The following is a 14,517-nucleotide window of genomic DNA, read 5'->3' as shown; positions in this document are numbered from 1 at the left end:
GTGAAGTACCTTCTACTTGATCACAAGGAAGCAAGTGAGAAAGGGCATCTTTCTCCAGTACATGTTGCTTGGAGGCTGTTTGTGTTCCCACTTGGGATTTAATATTCCTTCAGGTGGCATTAACCTGAGCTCCTCATTTCACATACTATTTTCACATGGACATTTGCTTGGACAGGAGAGCCAGGGGAATGACACCATGCTTATACATATACTTTTGTGTGATTTTTTTTCCCTGAGGACAGGGAGTACGGACTGCAGAAAGGCAGGTGGTTTTTTTTGTTTGTTTTCCTCTCAAAGGTACGGATAAAATGATGAGTGGTAGTGGCTGCACTTCACTGGCAGGGCTGCCTTGAAGCCTGCTGAGCACTGGGATGTCTGGGTTCATTTGTGTTATTGTGCTGTGTTTCTTGCCCTGAGCTTGTTGAAGCTGGACTATCTCTGTACACTTTCATGAACATCCTAGGAAACGTGTGAAATTTTTTGAGGCTTGATAAATTGGTTTTTGATTGAAGCTTTTGTGGTTTTGTTTCTCTAAGAAGCTTTGGTGAAATTTAGTTCTTGCCTTTTTTGTCTTTAGGAGGAATCTCAACAACATAGACCAGACCACAATGGGTCACAGATGAAATGCATTCAGCAAGCATTGTCAAAGCAGTAAAACAAAGTTCCTTGAACAAAACCATGACTACCTTACAACAAATTATGCACTAAGTTTAGGAATCACTAAGCTATCACGAATACAGTGGCCACTGGTCACTTTCTTATGGACCCAGAGCTGAAGAACATAATTTGGCGTCATGGTTTCACCTGAACTTTTTGTTCACTTCAGTTTTTTGCTTTCCTTCTTAACTCACCAGATGTTTTTCACCCATAGTTGCCCCTCTAAGAGTATGCGTAGATGAGGGGATAATGTGGCCAGACTGCAATCAAAGAAACATTTTGAGAGTCCTTTCAGAGCTCTATAAGGAATCTGGGCTGGCTATGAATGCCAGCTTTATGCAGTGCTGTTTTGAAGTAGGAGTGAGTCACTAAAAAACAATTTGTGCTCTCTCCATGTTCAACTTTGACTTTATTAAGAAAAAGAGAAAGAAAACAAACACAATCCCATTCACTGCTGAAATACATATTGATCCTTTAATCCTCAGGGAATCGTTGGAAACTGCTTCCTCCTCAAAAGAATCACTATATTGATGCAACATTTAATTGTGCAATTTGGGCTTTGCAGAGTAGGGCTCTGTGGCTGGAATGCTAATCAGAAAGTGCTTGATATCATCTCTCAGTACATACAGCCTGAACGCAGCCTCCTAGCTGGCAGGAACCCCTAGGTACCTTCATGGGTCTGTCCCAGCCTTTTTAGGATGGAAACCAAATATGGCAATTGAAGCCCAGCAAGGTCAGAGCAAGGACTGGAATTTGGGCTGGAGACCAAAACTGTATCCTGTGTTGATTTGTTGAAGCCTTCCGGGGGAGTGGGAGGCTCCAGCACCCATCCCTCCTTGGCCCTGTCTGGAGGCTGTGGCCGGCAGGCACTACTGGGGATTCTGTGAGCTGAAAATATCACCTGCCTGCAAATGCCTGGTCAGTGACCTCCCTCTTGCTCCATGCCCCTGCCTGATTTTCACATGTTGTGCATGCCTTTATAGGATTGAATTTTTCATGGAAGTTTTGCTTCAAATCTACTGAGAAATGCTCTGCACAGATGTTTTTGTACATTTATATGTATGTGTATACACCCACACATATTCCTTTGACTAGGCCTCATTTTCCAAGAGCTGCATTTGCTGTAAACTTCACCAGATTTTTCTCAAGATTCACCTCTGACTCCAGGAGTGTGCAAAACTTAGCACAAAGCCACAAAAATATTACTTCCAGAAGTCTGGGGAGCCTCAGGAAGCCCTTGCTGTCACCAAAGTGTTACCGTGTCATGTCTTGATTCAGAAATCGAACCTTAATTGCACTTGTTTTCTTCATACTAATTGACCCTGGTGGGAGTGAGTTGCAAAGTAACATACAGCCTGTCCTCATTTCACCTCACCTGGGAAGTGTGGTGCACATTGGGATTTACAGTTACCTGCAAGTGGATACAGAGGCTGGTTAAGCATTAGATGGGAAGAAAGGCAACCCTCCCTCAGCTGGCTCTGAATTCTGAATTTCTTTGGGTTGAATATGTTTACCATAACATTACTGTTAATAGTTTCATCATCAGTTCTGGTTTCCCACCGGCATTAAGGATGAAGTTTCCAGATGAGCAATCCTAGCCGTCAGCTGCTTGGTCCCTATCCATGGTCACAGGCTACTAAATGAGCCTTGTACCTAGACAAACTGTGAGTCCTGAGGCAAGCGTGCCTTGGGCTCACCATCCTGCTTTTTGAAACCCTTCAAAACTTTTTTTAATGGGTGTTTTTAATGCATACACCACAGTTTCCTAATGGCCTTGGGAAAATGAAAAGATGAGGCTTTTGTTGTAGAATAGTTAGGGTTAGAAGGGACCTTAAAGATCATGCAGTTCCAACCCCGCTGCCATAGGCAGGGACACCTCCCACTAGATCAGGCTGCCCAAGGCCCCATCCAACCTGGCCTTGAACATCTCCAAGGATAAGACATCCACAACTTTCCTTGGCAACCTGTTCCAATGTCTCACCACTCTCACGGTGAAGAAATTCTTCCTGATATCAAGCCTAAATGTGCCCCTCTTCAGTTTATACCCATTGCCCCTCGTCCTGTCACCAGAGTCTTTATGAGTAGTCCCTCCCCAGCTTTCTTGTAGGCCCTTTTCAGGTACTGGAAGGTCGCTGTAAGATCTCCTCTGAGCCTTCTCTTCTCCAGGCTGAACAACCACAACTCTCTCAGCCTGTCCTCGTAAGGGAGGTGCTCCAGCCCTCTGATCGTCTTTGTAGCCCTCCTCTGGACCCGTTCCATATCCTTCCTATGCTGAAGATTCCAGAACTGTACACAGATGAGGTCTCATAAGAGAGGAATTGAAGGGCAGAATCACTTCCCTCGACCTGCTGGCCACGCTTCTTTTGATGCAGCCCAGGATACGGTTGGCCTTCTGGGCTGCGAGCACACATTGCCGGCTCATGTGAAGCTTCTCATCAACCAGCACCCCCAAGTCCTTCTCTGCAGGGTAGCTCTCAATCACGTCATCCCCCATCCTCTACTGAAAATGGGGATTGCCCTGACCCAGGTGTAGGACCTTGCAGTTGGCCTTGTCTAACCTTGTGACGTTCGTACAGGACCACTTCTCCAGCCTGTCCAGGTCCCTCTGGATGACATCCTGTCCTTCAGGTGTGGCAACTGCACCACTCAGCTTGGTGTTGTCTGCAAACTTGCTAATGTTATAGGCCTCCAGATCCCTCTGCTCATGTTTTCTTCTTATTTCTCTGAAAGCTTTAAGTCAGGGCAAACTGAGGCTGCTCCTTTTGGCAAAGACTAGTCTTAGTAAAGACTAGCAGAAACTAGTCCTCCTCTGAGTTTGACTGTTTGCTGTCTGGAGATGATTGCTGTGCACCCTCCTGGCACCAAGACCCTGGTGCCCTTCAGTCCCATGCAGGACAGGGTGATGTATTTTGTTTCTCCTTTTCACAGCACGACTGAAAACATGTGAAGAACAGTGGGCAGCTGCAGACTTAGCTGAGAGCCTGAGAAGAGCGTTGCTAGTGGAAAAGCCCAGTGAAGAGTAAGGAACACTGCTGGCAAAAGTCAGCAAGGAACTCTCTCTCTGGATGCAGGAGAAGCAAAGGAATTATAAGCAACATGCTGAAGTAGGCAGATAAAGTTACCCAAATTATTTTGACCATAAAGCCCAGGACAGTAAAGGCTTTTAACCTCTATTAATCAGCAAGAAGCTGGAAGAGGCTGCACAATGATCTCAGCTGTCAAAGCTGCTGCACCCTTTTGCTCCCTTTAATTTAATTGTATTAGTCCTGCCCACTTCCTTTATTCTTCCACTCCGCTCAGGAAATCTGTTCCTGGTTTTGGCAGGGTTTGCTCTGGTTCCACATGGCTGGTTTGTGGACAGCCAGGAGGGAGGAGAGGGAGGGCAGGAAGGGGAAAAGGATGGGGAAAGGTCCCATGGGAGCAACCTGCTTAACATGCCTCGTTTGTCTTAACAGTGCCACTGCATCCCTTCCTGGCCTAACTTCCTCCCAATAAGCCAAGCAGGCAAAACTGAATGCAGGAGGACTGCAGCTGAGCTGATATTAGCAGAGATGAGATTTCATGCTTAAATCTTAAACAAAAAAAAGAAGGGAGAAAAAAAAAATAAGAGTGCCTGTGAGCCATCTCTTGTGTGGCAGGAGCTGTGAATCCAGCAATCATTCCTGCCCTCAGCCTCCCCAGCCTTCAGCTCCACTGAGGGCTCAGGGTGTTCTCCCTTTAGCTTGGTTGTTCTCATTTGTGCCATTTGTTCCTTGTCAGGTGGATGAGAAATAAGAGCAACAGTTTAGTCCCACATCCCCCACATGCTTAGCATGCAGAAAAGAGTCCAGTGAGCACAGCAGAGGGGATTATCGGTGCTGATCCCCTGTTGTTGTCTCTGCTGGTGGCAGTAGAATCAGCTTACCCTTTGCCAGAACAGCCTTGAGGCTGTTGTAAGGAAAGGCCTCTGCCCTCCTGCTGCTAAATGGACTCCTGCGAACTGCCGACACCTTCTTCCCACCTACTTCCTCAGGGCTGCAGCTCTAGCTGAGGCTCTAGCAGCATCATTGCAGCTTCACCAGTTTCCCAAGCAATTGCATTGGCCTCTAGTCTCCTGTCAACATCATTGCAAAAATACTGTCAGGTCAACCCACTGGCATTTGTCTTCCTTGCTGCAAGAAATAATGATTCAGCACATGCACACTAGGTTTACCATTCATGTCCCCTTACGTGACAGTGTAAATATTTGTGTGTCTTCATATAACAGGAATAGACAATGTGCGTAGTTCCTTGCTTACCCAAGCCCCAAAGCGATCCTTACTGGGGTGTTCAGAGGCAATGGGGTGTTCAGAGGCAATGGCGTGTCAGGAAATCTGCTTTATAAAACAGTTGCTTTGCGCTGTAGGAGTGGGAGGATGCGTCCTATTTATGCTGTAGCAGAGAGGTGGCACAGGAGGTGTCATCGTGTGTAATTCATGGTTTGTAATAGAAAAAAAGAAATGAAGCTACATCAGAAAAAAAAATAATTAATGACTTGCTGTGTTGATATGCCATTTTTGTGTATTTTCATCACCTTTCCACTAAGGAATGATAATGGTTAATATGTGGGAAATAATTAAGCATTTACAGAAAGCTGTGGTTAAGAAAAGGTATTTTCACATGATTGTGAACAGTTCAGGCTTGTCTTGGAAACACAATTTTGAGCTCCATGTTTTACTGGATTTCTCTGATTTCAGAATCCAGCTGTACAAAATTGCCACTAATCCATTATGGCAAGCTCAGGTTCCCCCAAATATGCAGAATATCAAGGTTCTCCTCTCCCTTGAACAGCAATGATTTATCAGTTGTAAGCTTGCAGCCAAGTAATGCATCATTTGTTTACTAGTTTTATATGGGAATCCTTTTCTCATTGCTCGCTATAATTCTTCTTGGATCTGAAGAATAAAACATGTTTACGTTGGCATGTAGGTTTCTGGAAAATCTCAGAAATGGAAAGGATGTATTTCTGTCCAATGAAAATTTTTGTGATACGTTTTCCAAATCAGAATGAAATCTTCAAATATAGAAACCACCCAAAAACATTAAGCCAGCTGCAGCTACTTGCTTTGATTATTTTATCCTTTCTATTTTGTTAGTTAATTTACTTTATGTTGCAATGCGAAGTAGAAATCCCAGATTCCCTGGATAAAAATGTGGGTCCTTAATGTTGTTTTCAGCAGTTTGGGAACAGTTTGGCAGATAGTTTTAAAACAGAATGTGGCAATCTGCTGTACTAAAAATCAAAAATAATGATCCAGTAAATGACTAATTTTGTGGTCCGGGGTAATTAGCAGAACAGCTTCACAAATGGAAGGCAGCAGGTCTAAATTACTGCACCAAGTCCATTTGCAGGAAGATATTATCTGACTTGGGTTTTATTAATAATAATTAATGAGAATTAAAAATATTCAGCTGGGATTTTTGCCATTGCTGTTAGCAGGAATACGTGTGTGTGTGTGTATATATATGCATTTGCACTTTGATGCTTTTCTTGGTTGTTTGCATGTCAATCCTTGACAGTCTTGCTCTGGGACTTCAATAATACTCCAGAAATTATTCAGACCATGCCTTTGTCTAGCACAGAGGAAACTTGAGGCTTTTACAATTAGTGCTGCTGGTTATTCCATGAAATATATATGCCATGGTCTGACAAGGAAAGCAGCAGTAAAAAGTCAAGCTATAAACAGTCCTTTATTGGCAGGTTCACAGCGAGCACCACTTGGCCGCTTTTGCATCTTGTTTTTGCATTACAATTTGCTGGGGATGCCTCCAAGTCTGCACAAAGCCACGCAGCTCTAAAGCCTTCTCAGGTGAAATCCAGGCATTACTTTGCTGAAGTCCAAGGTGCTTAAATGTTGATGTGACCAATACGCCATGATGGTCACTTAGTCTCGTGCCATCCATGACACCAGCCTTTGGTGTTTCTGCTAGGCATTCCCACCCCAACTCTCCATCCTGTGGTAGGTTTGAAGCACGTTTTATGAAACCTTTCAACTAACAGGGTTCCCATGATGGCTTAATGGATAATTGCTCTCTGTTGAAAACAAAACATGCTCCTCCCTTTGTTTTCAGCTCTACTCCCCTGAGTTTCTGTCATGCAGGCCTGGACTTTGCTCCACCTGTGTTTGGCAGAGTTGAAGCCCTTCAGAGTCTGAAATCTTCCTACATGCCCTTGAAGGCTAAGATGAGTAATTTCCTAATCTTCTCTTCTAAGAGGACAGTGATAATTAAGGACTTATTATTGACTCTATTGACTTCTACTGTTCTTTGTGTTCAGGGTTTTTAGATAAGTAGTAATCATTCCCTTTTATCATCGTACAACTACTGTTAATAATTACTGTTCATTGCATCTACATTTAAGTATGTGGCTCCACTTCTCTTAAAGATTCAGTGTCTAGGGATCTCATAGACACTTGAAGGGATGTTGATTTGGTTTTGGGCACCTTTGGAGAAATGTAAGTATATCAATCAAAGTGCTGTTTACTCATCTCCTCAGAAGGTTTTGTAAGTCGTGTTTGTTATTTTTAGCAGTTCCTTTTCAAGTGGTATTGTATCTCCAGTGGTTTCAGTTCTGGCTGTAGGCTGGGCTGTATTCTACCATCCTTAATCATCTTGAGTACTTTCTTCACTTTCTTTAACTTCATTTCCTCATTTGATTTTGCTGAGAGATTTTAAGGAGTGAAATACTTAGGTGAATGAAATCGGGCATTAGATGAGGAATTAGATGGACCCTAACAAGAAGATACTGTGTTTTCTGTGGGAAGATTTCTAAGCTTCATTAAACCAAGAGGGACTCTTTTCCCCTAACACTTGCAAATTTAAAAGCACTACATTATACCCTATTGTTAATACAAATGATAAAGTATCTTTGGTGACATTTCAAACCATGGTTATATCCAAAGCTACCATGAAAGGATGTGAGCTCTTTTATAGCCTTATGTACTGTGACTTCAAGGAGGTTGTTCTTCATTCAAGTGCCCAAGCCCTTGCAGGACAAGAGGTCTAAATGTCTTGTTTATGCTATTTATCCATGTAACTGTATCTTTTCTGTTGGCAGCATTTTTGTTCCTGCATATGTTGGGCTGGTGGGAAACCTCATGAACACTGTGATAGCAATGATTTGGATCCCTGTGCAGGCTAAACCAAAGTCAGACCATCATGTGATGCAGCATAGTAAGTATTCAGTGTTTCTGATAAATAGCACATGGATAGGGATGGGGGATTGACATACTGTAAGGACTCTGCTAAAGGACCTGTGCTTGCATTTAAGGGCAAAAAGGTTCCAGCCTTGACACACTAACATTTTAATGCCTAAGCTGTCCTTTTGGAAGAATATTATTTCCTACCTGCTGACCACTCTGCCATGCAAAATTGCAGCCTTCCAGCCCAGTGCTTGCCACGCATCTCAGAAAAGGTGAATGTGGATTCTCACAGGGGTCCTCTCTATGCAGACCCAGCATCACACCCAACCTCCTTTTGTGGGCAGAAGCTGGTGCTGCAGAGACATTCTTTTCGGAAAAGTGGTGGTGAACCTGAGCACACAGTTTCAGCATTTTTTCTTCCTGCGTCTAACTTGTATAAACAGATTATTAATCAATATGTCATATTCTGTAGGCACATCACAGTCTGGCAGTGTGTTTAGCATCCGAGAAATCCTACGCCTGATGAAGTTTCCAGGAGTAATGGAAATATTCATAGTCAAAGTCTTTGCTGGACTTCCCATAGGTAAGTCCATTACCCATTAGCCGTAATTGCTGATGTAGTTAAAATAAGATGACATATACCGCAGACCAGATATGTCATGAGTTAACTAAAGCACGTTGCATCTGATCATGGAGGAGTGAGGATTCAGTTCCTAACTTGATGCTGGATGCTTTCAAATACTCTCAGCTACTTAGGGTCAAACCCCTGGGTCTTAGTGTAAAACAGACTACTTGTCACAGGCTGCTTCTGTGACTATTGGAAATCGCTTAATCTCTCTACCCCATACCTTCGGCGGTAAATGTTTTTTTCTTTTTGAAGGTCATTTCTGTTTTGGTTGTAACCTCTTCAGAGCAGAGGGAAATAGTTTATATTCTGCCAGAAACACTGAGGTCCTTCCTGATTTTACTTAGTGATTTAAGGGGTATGTGTACCCTAACTTTTTTCCTCAACAACTAAATCTGTTGCTGGATGAGAGGTTGTGGCTGCTTTAACTGTTGGCTGCATTCAGGGGAGCTGCTTCTTATTTCTTCCCATGCACATTGATGGTGGTGTTTGTGTTTGTTCTACTCTGCTTTTATCTACTCTGCTTGGGTTTTTTTTGTCATGGTAGGAACCTTCTGCTACCTCAAACCCATCCCAAACCTGCCTGTTCCCCTGCTCCATTTGAATCAGTTACCATCCTTGCATAGTTCATGTCTCTGGATTTTCCTGGTTATACGTACAGTTGGCCACAATTTAATAATCTTTAATTTTGCCTGCCCTCTATCTTCTTTTCCCCAAACTTGTTTAAAGACAAGCCAGCATGTCAGCCTCCTAAGTGGTGGTGCAAGGACATAGTCATGTTCTCCACCTTTTGACACAAAGAGCCTTCATGACTCTTTTCCCAGTCAAACCTCAAAGTGCAGTTTCTCTTTATTATGGTTTCAAGGATTGAATTTTGTGCACATGAAAACAAGTGCACATCATCCACCTGAACAAACTAAGGCACTTCCCCTCCAAACAGGGATCCTAAGAGAGAATTTCAGATACCTTATCTTTTATACTTTGCATCTTTCTCCAATTCATCTGTGTCTGGAGAAACCTTAAAGTTTAATGTGAAACATAATTTACAAATTAAATTCTAGTTTGTAAACTGTAAATGCAGTACAAATGAAAGTAGGTTTGGCTGTGGAGAGTGCTTGAATCAAAAGGGGATGGCCTTTCTGGGCTTGGTACAGTTCATCCTTTATTCCTTGTTAAGGCACTGGGGGAACAAGTCTGACTGGAGCAGTAGAATAACATGCAGGGAAGTAAAAGATTTCTGATTTTTTTATTTATTTTGTGCATGTGCAGTTGGCACAGGCTGAGATCTGTACTGCCAGTTGGTCCTAACCCCACCACTGGAGACGGGATACAGTCTCAATATACTGCTAGCCTGCCCTAATAGTGCACGTTTTTGATTCTTACGAAAGTAAACTTTTAAAACTCTATTTCAGAAAGTATTTATAAAATGACAGCATTTCACAAAAATGAGTCAGTCAAGCAATGTTTTAAGAGAGTTTCCTTTGCTGATTCTGGCTCATTTCCCTGCTTAAAGTAACATTAATTTCTCTGCTTAAAACTGCCATCCTGACAACACATCCATATGCAGCATGCACAGTAATTTCCTGTGCACTTTCTTTTTTCCAAAGGCTGGGTGATACGCACTTTGTTGTAGTCATCGCTGCTGAAATGCAGCATGACTAAATTCCTCCCTGTCTCAGAAGAAGTTCTTCTTTTCTCATGCATGGCAAAAATGCCCACCCAACCAAAATAAACATCTCCTGCTCAAAATTGCAAGGGAACAGTTGGGTAAAGAGAATGGAGACAGTAAAGATGAGATTTAAGGCAGGACAAAAGCTGATAGTCTGTCACTGAAATGGCTGGGAGTATTTCAGTGAAAGTAGGAATGGATTCACCTGAGGCACTGCTACTGTGCTTGCACTACAGTAAGAAGTGATTAAAATCCTAGTGACTCCTCTTTGCAGGTCTCTCTTCAAGTTACTGACTCTACAGTGGCAACTGAAAGGGGATTTGTGCATCACCTTCTTCCCCACAGCTCACAGCTGGAGGCTGAGCTCATCATGAGCTCATTTACCTTTCATCTCCTGGCTGTGACTGTGCAATTAATTAGATCCAAATTACAGACCCCTCTCTATTTACTTGGTAAACAGGCTTATGATACACACAGAAGAAAATCCTTTGTTACTTATGGATCTTATTGTTCTCTAAATCTAGTTTATTTGAGACCAAAAGAGCCTCCCTGGCAGGGCTTCAGGGCTGGGAACCTCCTCCCTGTGTTGCTTAAAAGCAGAGACACAGACTGTCTCCTGCAGGAGGGTAGCTGCCAGGGCATGGATGGGCAGCAGACTGCTCCAGCATAGCCAAATTGCATCCTCAACTGACCTGGGAAAGGTGAGCCTCATTGCATTGTAGTAGATAAGAAACAGAAAATAAAACACAAGGATAAGACATCCCTTTTACAGACCAGAAATCACCAGGGCCTTGAAATATTGATAAATAGCTGCTTGTATGACTATTTGGATATTTTAATCCCTTTGGAAAACCTGATTTCAATGTGATTACTCTAACACCTGCAATGCATTTTTAGAGGAACTTTCACACACAGAGCAGGATTTTGCCATGGGCCCTGGGGTGCCGCGTCCCACCACATTTGCAGTCTAATGTAGGAGACCTGAGATGGGCTGGCAGAGGCCGTGCTCACCCTTTACCTCTGGCTGTCAGTAAGGATTGCTAAACTGGCCCTCCCAGAGTCACAGGCTCCTTTGAGAAATGTCATGTCATTTTTTTTTTTGCAAATACAGTTTTGAACTTTTGAAAAATACTCCTGTGTTTCCTTGATGCTTTTCCTTATCTTTATTGCATTTCACAAAATACTTACCTGCCTTCTGCTGCATAACCCAAATTACTCAGCCTCTGGTGCCAAGTTTTCTAACACCAGTTATTTAGACCTTCCCTCAAAAAAGGTTGAGTTTTTTGAGGATATTTTTTGCTGGTTTCCATTTTTTCCTATTGAAAACCTAAGCCTCATAATGTGGATTAAGGTTTATCTGGGTAGCTCTTTCATGGAGTTCTGGTGTCCCCAGAAGAGCCTGGGGACCCACCACCCCAGTAAGCCCTTCCTCAGGTGGTAGATTACTCACATGGCTGCATTCAGCTGGCCTGCAGCCCACCCAGGTGGGACCTGCTGAGATTTTTGTAAGAAAAGTTTGTTTCAATGGTCATAAAAACTTTTGAGCTCAATCTAGGGCTTGTCTTGCAGATTTCACCAAGAAATATGTTGCCAGAGGGAAAGACCCCCTTAGCTGCTGAAAAAGGAGGGAGCAGGGAGAGTATCTGTTGTCCAGGCACCTTTAAGTGACTATGCAGGCAGCAGGGATGACACCCATCTAAAGAACAGACCTTTGCATCTCCGGGGGAGCCATATGATGTGTAACACTAATTAAAGAACACAGCCTACCCCCCTGCTCTGAAAGAATAGCTTGTTTGTAGGAGAAAGATCCAAATCTCCCTTAACTCGGTGGGGGACTTCAAAGGGAAAAGGAGTTGAAGAAGCTGGTGCGTGGTGCCAGGAAGGAGCATCAGGTATTTAGGAAGGTTGAGCCCCTCCTAGGTGGTAGATGCAGCAGGGTAGCAAGATGAAGGGCGAGCACCCGCTTCGATCTAATCTTCCTTCAAGTGAAACGAAGTGTGGGTTTTCTTTTGTTTCTTCATGTCCCATTTAGAAACGTGTGCAACTCTGTTGCCTAGTTTGGATGCTGTGAGTAAATACTGTTATTTGCATGTTACCTTAAGCTAAGAGTGATTTCAAAGTAACTGGATAACAATGGGATTCTTTCTGCGGAGGAGTGTAGTGAAGGCATAAGTCTTCATAAGCCCCAGCTCCCCAGCACCTTCTCCAAGTATCTGGAAAACAGCAGAGCAAGCTACCCTTCCTGCCTTTTGTCCCTCTTCTCCAGCACCATGGGGCCAGCTGGGATGCGGCTATTCCCATTAAAGGAAGAAGAGGTGTATCTGGTGGGATACTGGAAGGCTTTGTAGCAGGTTCTGGGATGAGAGGGTGGTGGTCCTCCAAGGCGAAGTGTTGAGGTACTTTGAGGGAGGCCTTGTTGCTGCAGGTGCTCTACTGGTAGTAGCACCTTGGGCTGCTGGTTGCAGTGGATTTGCACTGGTTTGATAGGGTGCAAGTCCTCTATGTCATTTTAGTCAGCAATTTGGGATCACTCTCCTCGTGCTTCCAGAAAATCCTTCCCTTTGCCAAGCCACAAGCTATCTTCTCAGTCCTCATACATTGCCTCCTGGTCTCTATTTTCTTCAGGAAAGAAAGGACTGCAACTTCTTATTTACCCATTTTTTTGTTCCTCAGAGGAACCTACAAGTAAAGGCAGGACCCCTAAAGGTCGTCTGCTCTCTTTTCCTCTCCCCAGCAGGATCAGTGTTGTCTGACAGGCATGTTATGGGGATATTCATGGGCAGAGAGCCCCAATTTCCTACTGTCTTTGTCCATCAGAGGTGCATAAGACATTAAGGGAGGCAGCAGTCTCCTACCTCATACCAGCTCTTTGAGAGCAATGTTTTGTCATAATATATTTAATTTGATGTCTCTCTGTGTAGGATTGGAGCCTATGTATGCATGTCTGTATTCGTGTACATTTGGCATTGGGGGAAATGGACACTATTGTATTTTCATGTGAGATTAAGTGAGTGGATGCTTTCCGTTATGCTTTCTAGAAATTGCCATAAGTGAAAAGCAGACCCAGCCTGTGCTGTTTCTGTCTGTACCTTCCCAGCTCTTTGTATCAACAATGCTATAATTCCAGGAGAGTGAGAGGTTTCATGTGGTTCCAATGTCACTGCTGAGGTCTGCAGTGAAACTGCTGTATTTAGGCTGATGTCACTGGGCTGTTTCCCAGCAGCCTTCCCCATGGTGAAAATCTAAAGTCAGGCAAAAGTGGTGAGGAATCCAATCAGATTATTTTTATGGTTGCAGTCTTGTCTGAACAAATGTTTTCTCACTGCCTTAATGCTTAGTCTGGCTTCAATGATACAAATATTTACCAGTTTATAATAAACAGCTGAACCGGCAGCCTACGTAGTCACATTATTTTAAAGATGAAAGTAAGTGGGATAAAAAAGTCAATGTTTAAAGATTAAATTGCTACACTGTCTTTGAATAGCATTCTGCTCATGTTTATATCCAGTCCTGGTAACCTCAGGGAGAGCTACTGACTCGTATTGGAGGTGATTGAGAGCAGAGTCTGGGCATATATATGCAATGCAAGTATATTGATGTATGCTTTTCGTTATCCCTCCCCCTAGGTTTGTTCATGATTATGTTTTCCATCATCTCTATGGATTTCTTTGGCTTGGAAGCAGTGGAGTCTGGATACCTGATGTCATATTTTGGTGTCCTTCAAATGGTGAGTGAAGTGGAAGTCTCCTCCTTGCCACATCACTGTTTAATTTGCCAGTTTGACACATGCTCTCCCAAATCCAGGCATAATATTGAGTGGCAAATCCTAGCTCTGCTACATTGCACTTGGCTTCAAAAAACAGAAGTGGATCTAAACATATTCTGTTCCTTGGAATGCGAAGAAATCAAAGCAAGGAGTATCCTTAAAGCTGTATTCCCCGTGCTGAAGTGCCTTGACTAGAGTTTTCACTGGGGCAGGTTAGCTGATTTACATTTACTCAGTAGCACCCTCTAAATTCCACTTAGGTGGACGCCTAGGACTGAGCGACCATGAGATGATAAAATTTTCTGTTCTAGGTGAAGTGAAGAGGGTGGTTAGCAAGACGGTAGCATTAAATTTCCAGAGGGCAGACTTTGATCTCTTCAGCAGGCTGGTTGGTGAAGTCTCATGGGAGACAGTACTCAAGGGCAAGGGAGCCCAGGAGGGCTGGGAGCTCTTCAAAAGGGTGGTCCTAGCAGCTCAGGAGAAAGCCATCCCCGTGGTCCGGAAAAAAAGCCGGCAGGTGAGAAAGCCAGCTTGGTTGAATAGAAAGATCTTGAGGGATATCAAGAAGAAGAGAAATGTTTATGGCCTCTGGAAGAAGGGACAGGCCTCTTGCATGGACTACAGGAGGGAAGTGAGATTG

The 14,517-nt window shown here is 43.5% G+C and overlaps 1 protein-coding gene across 2 annotated transcripts in view; it reads left to right on the top strand.

Moving 5' to 3' along the window:
- The window catches only part of SLC22A18 (solute carrier family 22 member 18), a 65,916-nt gene that overhangs the window by 31,640 nt on the left and 19,759 nt on the right, over positions 1–14,517 (top strand). For both annotated transcript variants that reach the window (XM_069857738.1, XM_069857739.1), the window contains exons 6-8: positions 7,733–7,848; positions 8,290–8,400; positions 13,738–13,838. In XM_069857738.1, coding sequence (XP_069713839.1) covers positions 7,733–7,848; positions 8,290–8,400; positions 13,738–13,838 — 328 coding nt within the window. The remainder of the gene's footprint in view (positions 1–7,732; positions 7,849–8,289; positions 8,401–13,737; positions 13,839–14,517) is intronic.

The sequence above is a fragment of the Phaenicophaeus curvirostris genome, chromosome 5 (assembly GCF_032191515.1).
Source record: "Phaenicophaeus curvirostris isolate KB17595 chromosome 5, BPBGC_Pcur_1.0, whole genome shotgun sequence".
NCBI lineage: Eukaryota > Metazoa > Chordata > Aves > Cuculiformes > Cuculidae > Phaenicophaeus > Phaenicophaeus curvirostris.
The sequence above is the reverse complement of the archived record's forward strand: the minus strand, read 5'-3'. Positions and strand labels throughout refer to the sequence as shown.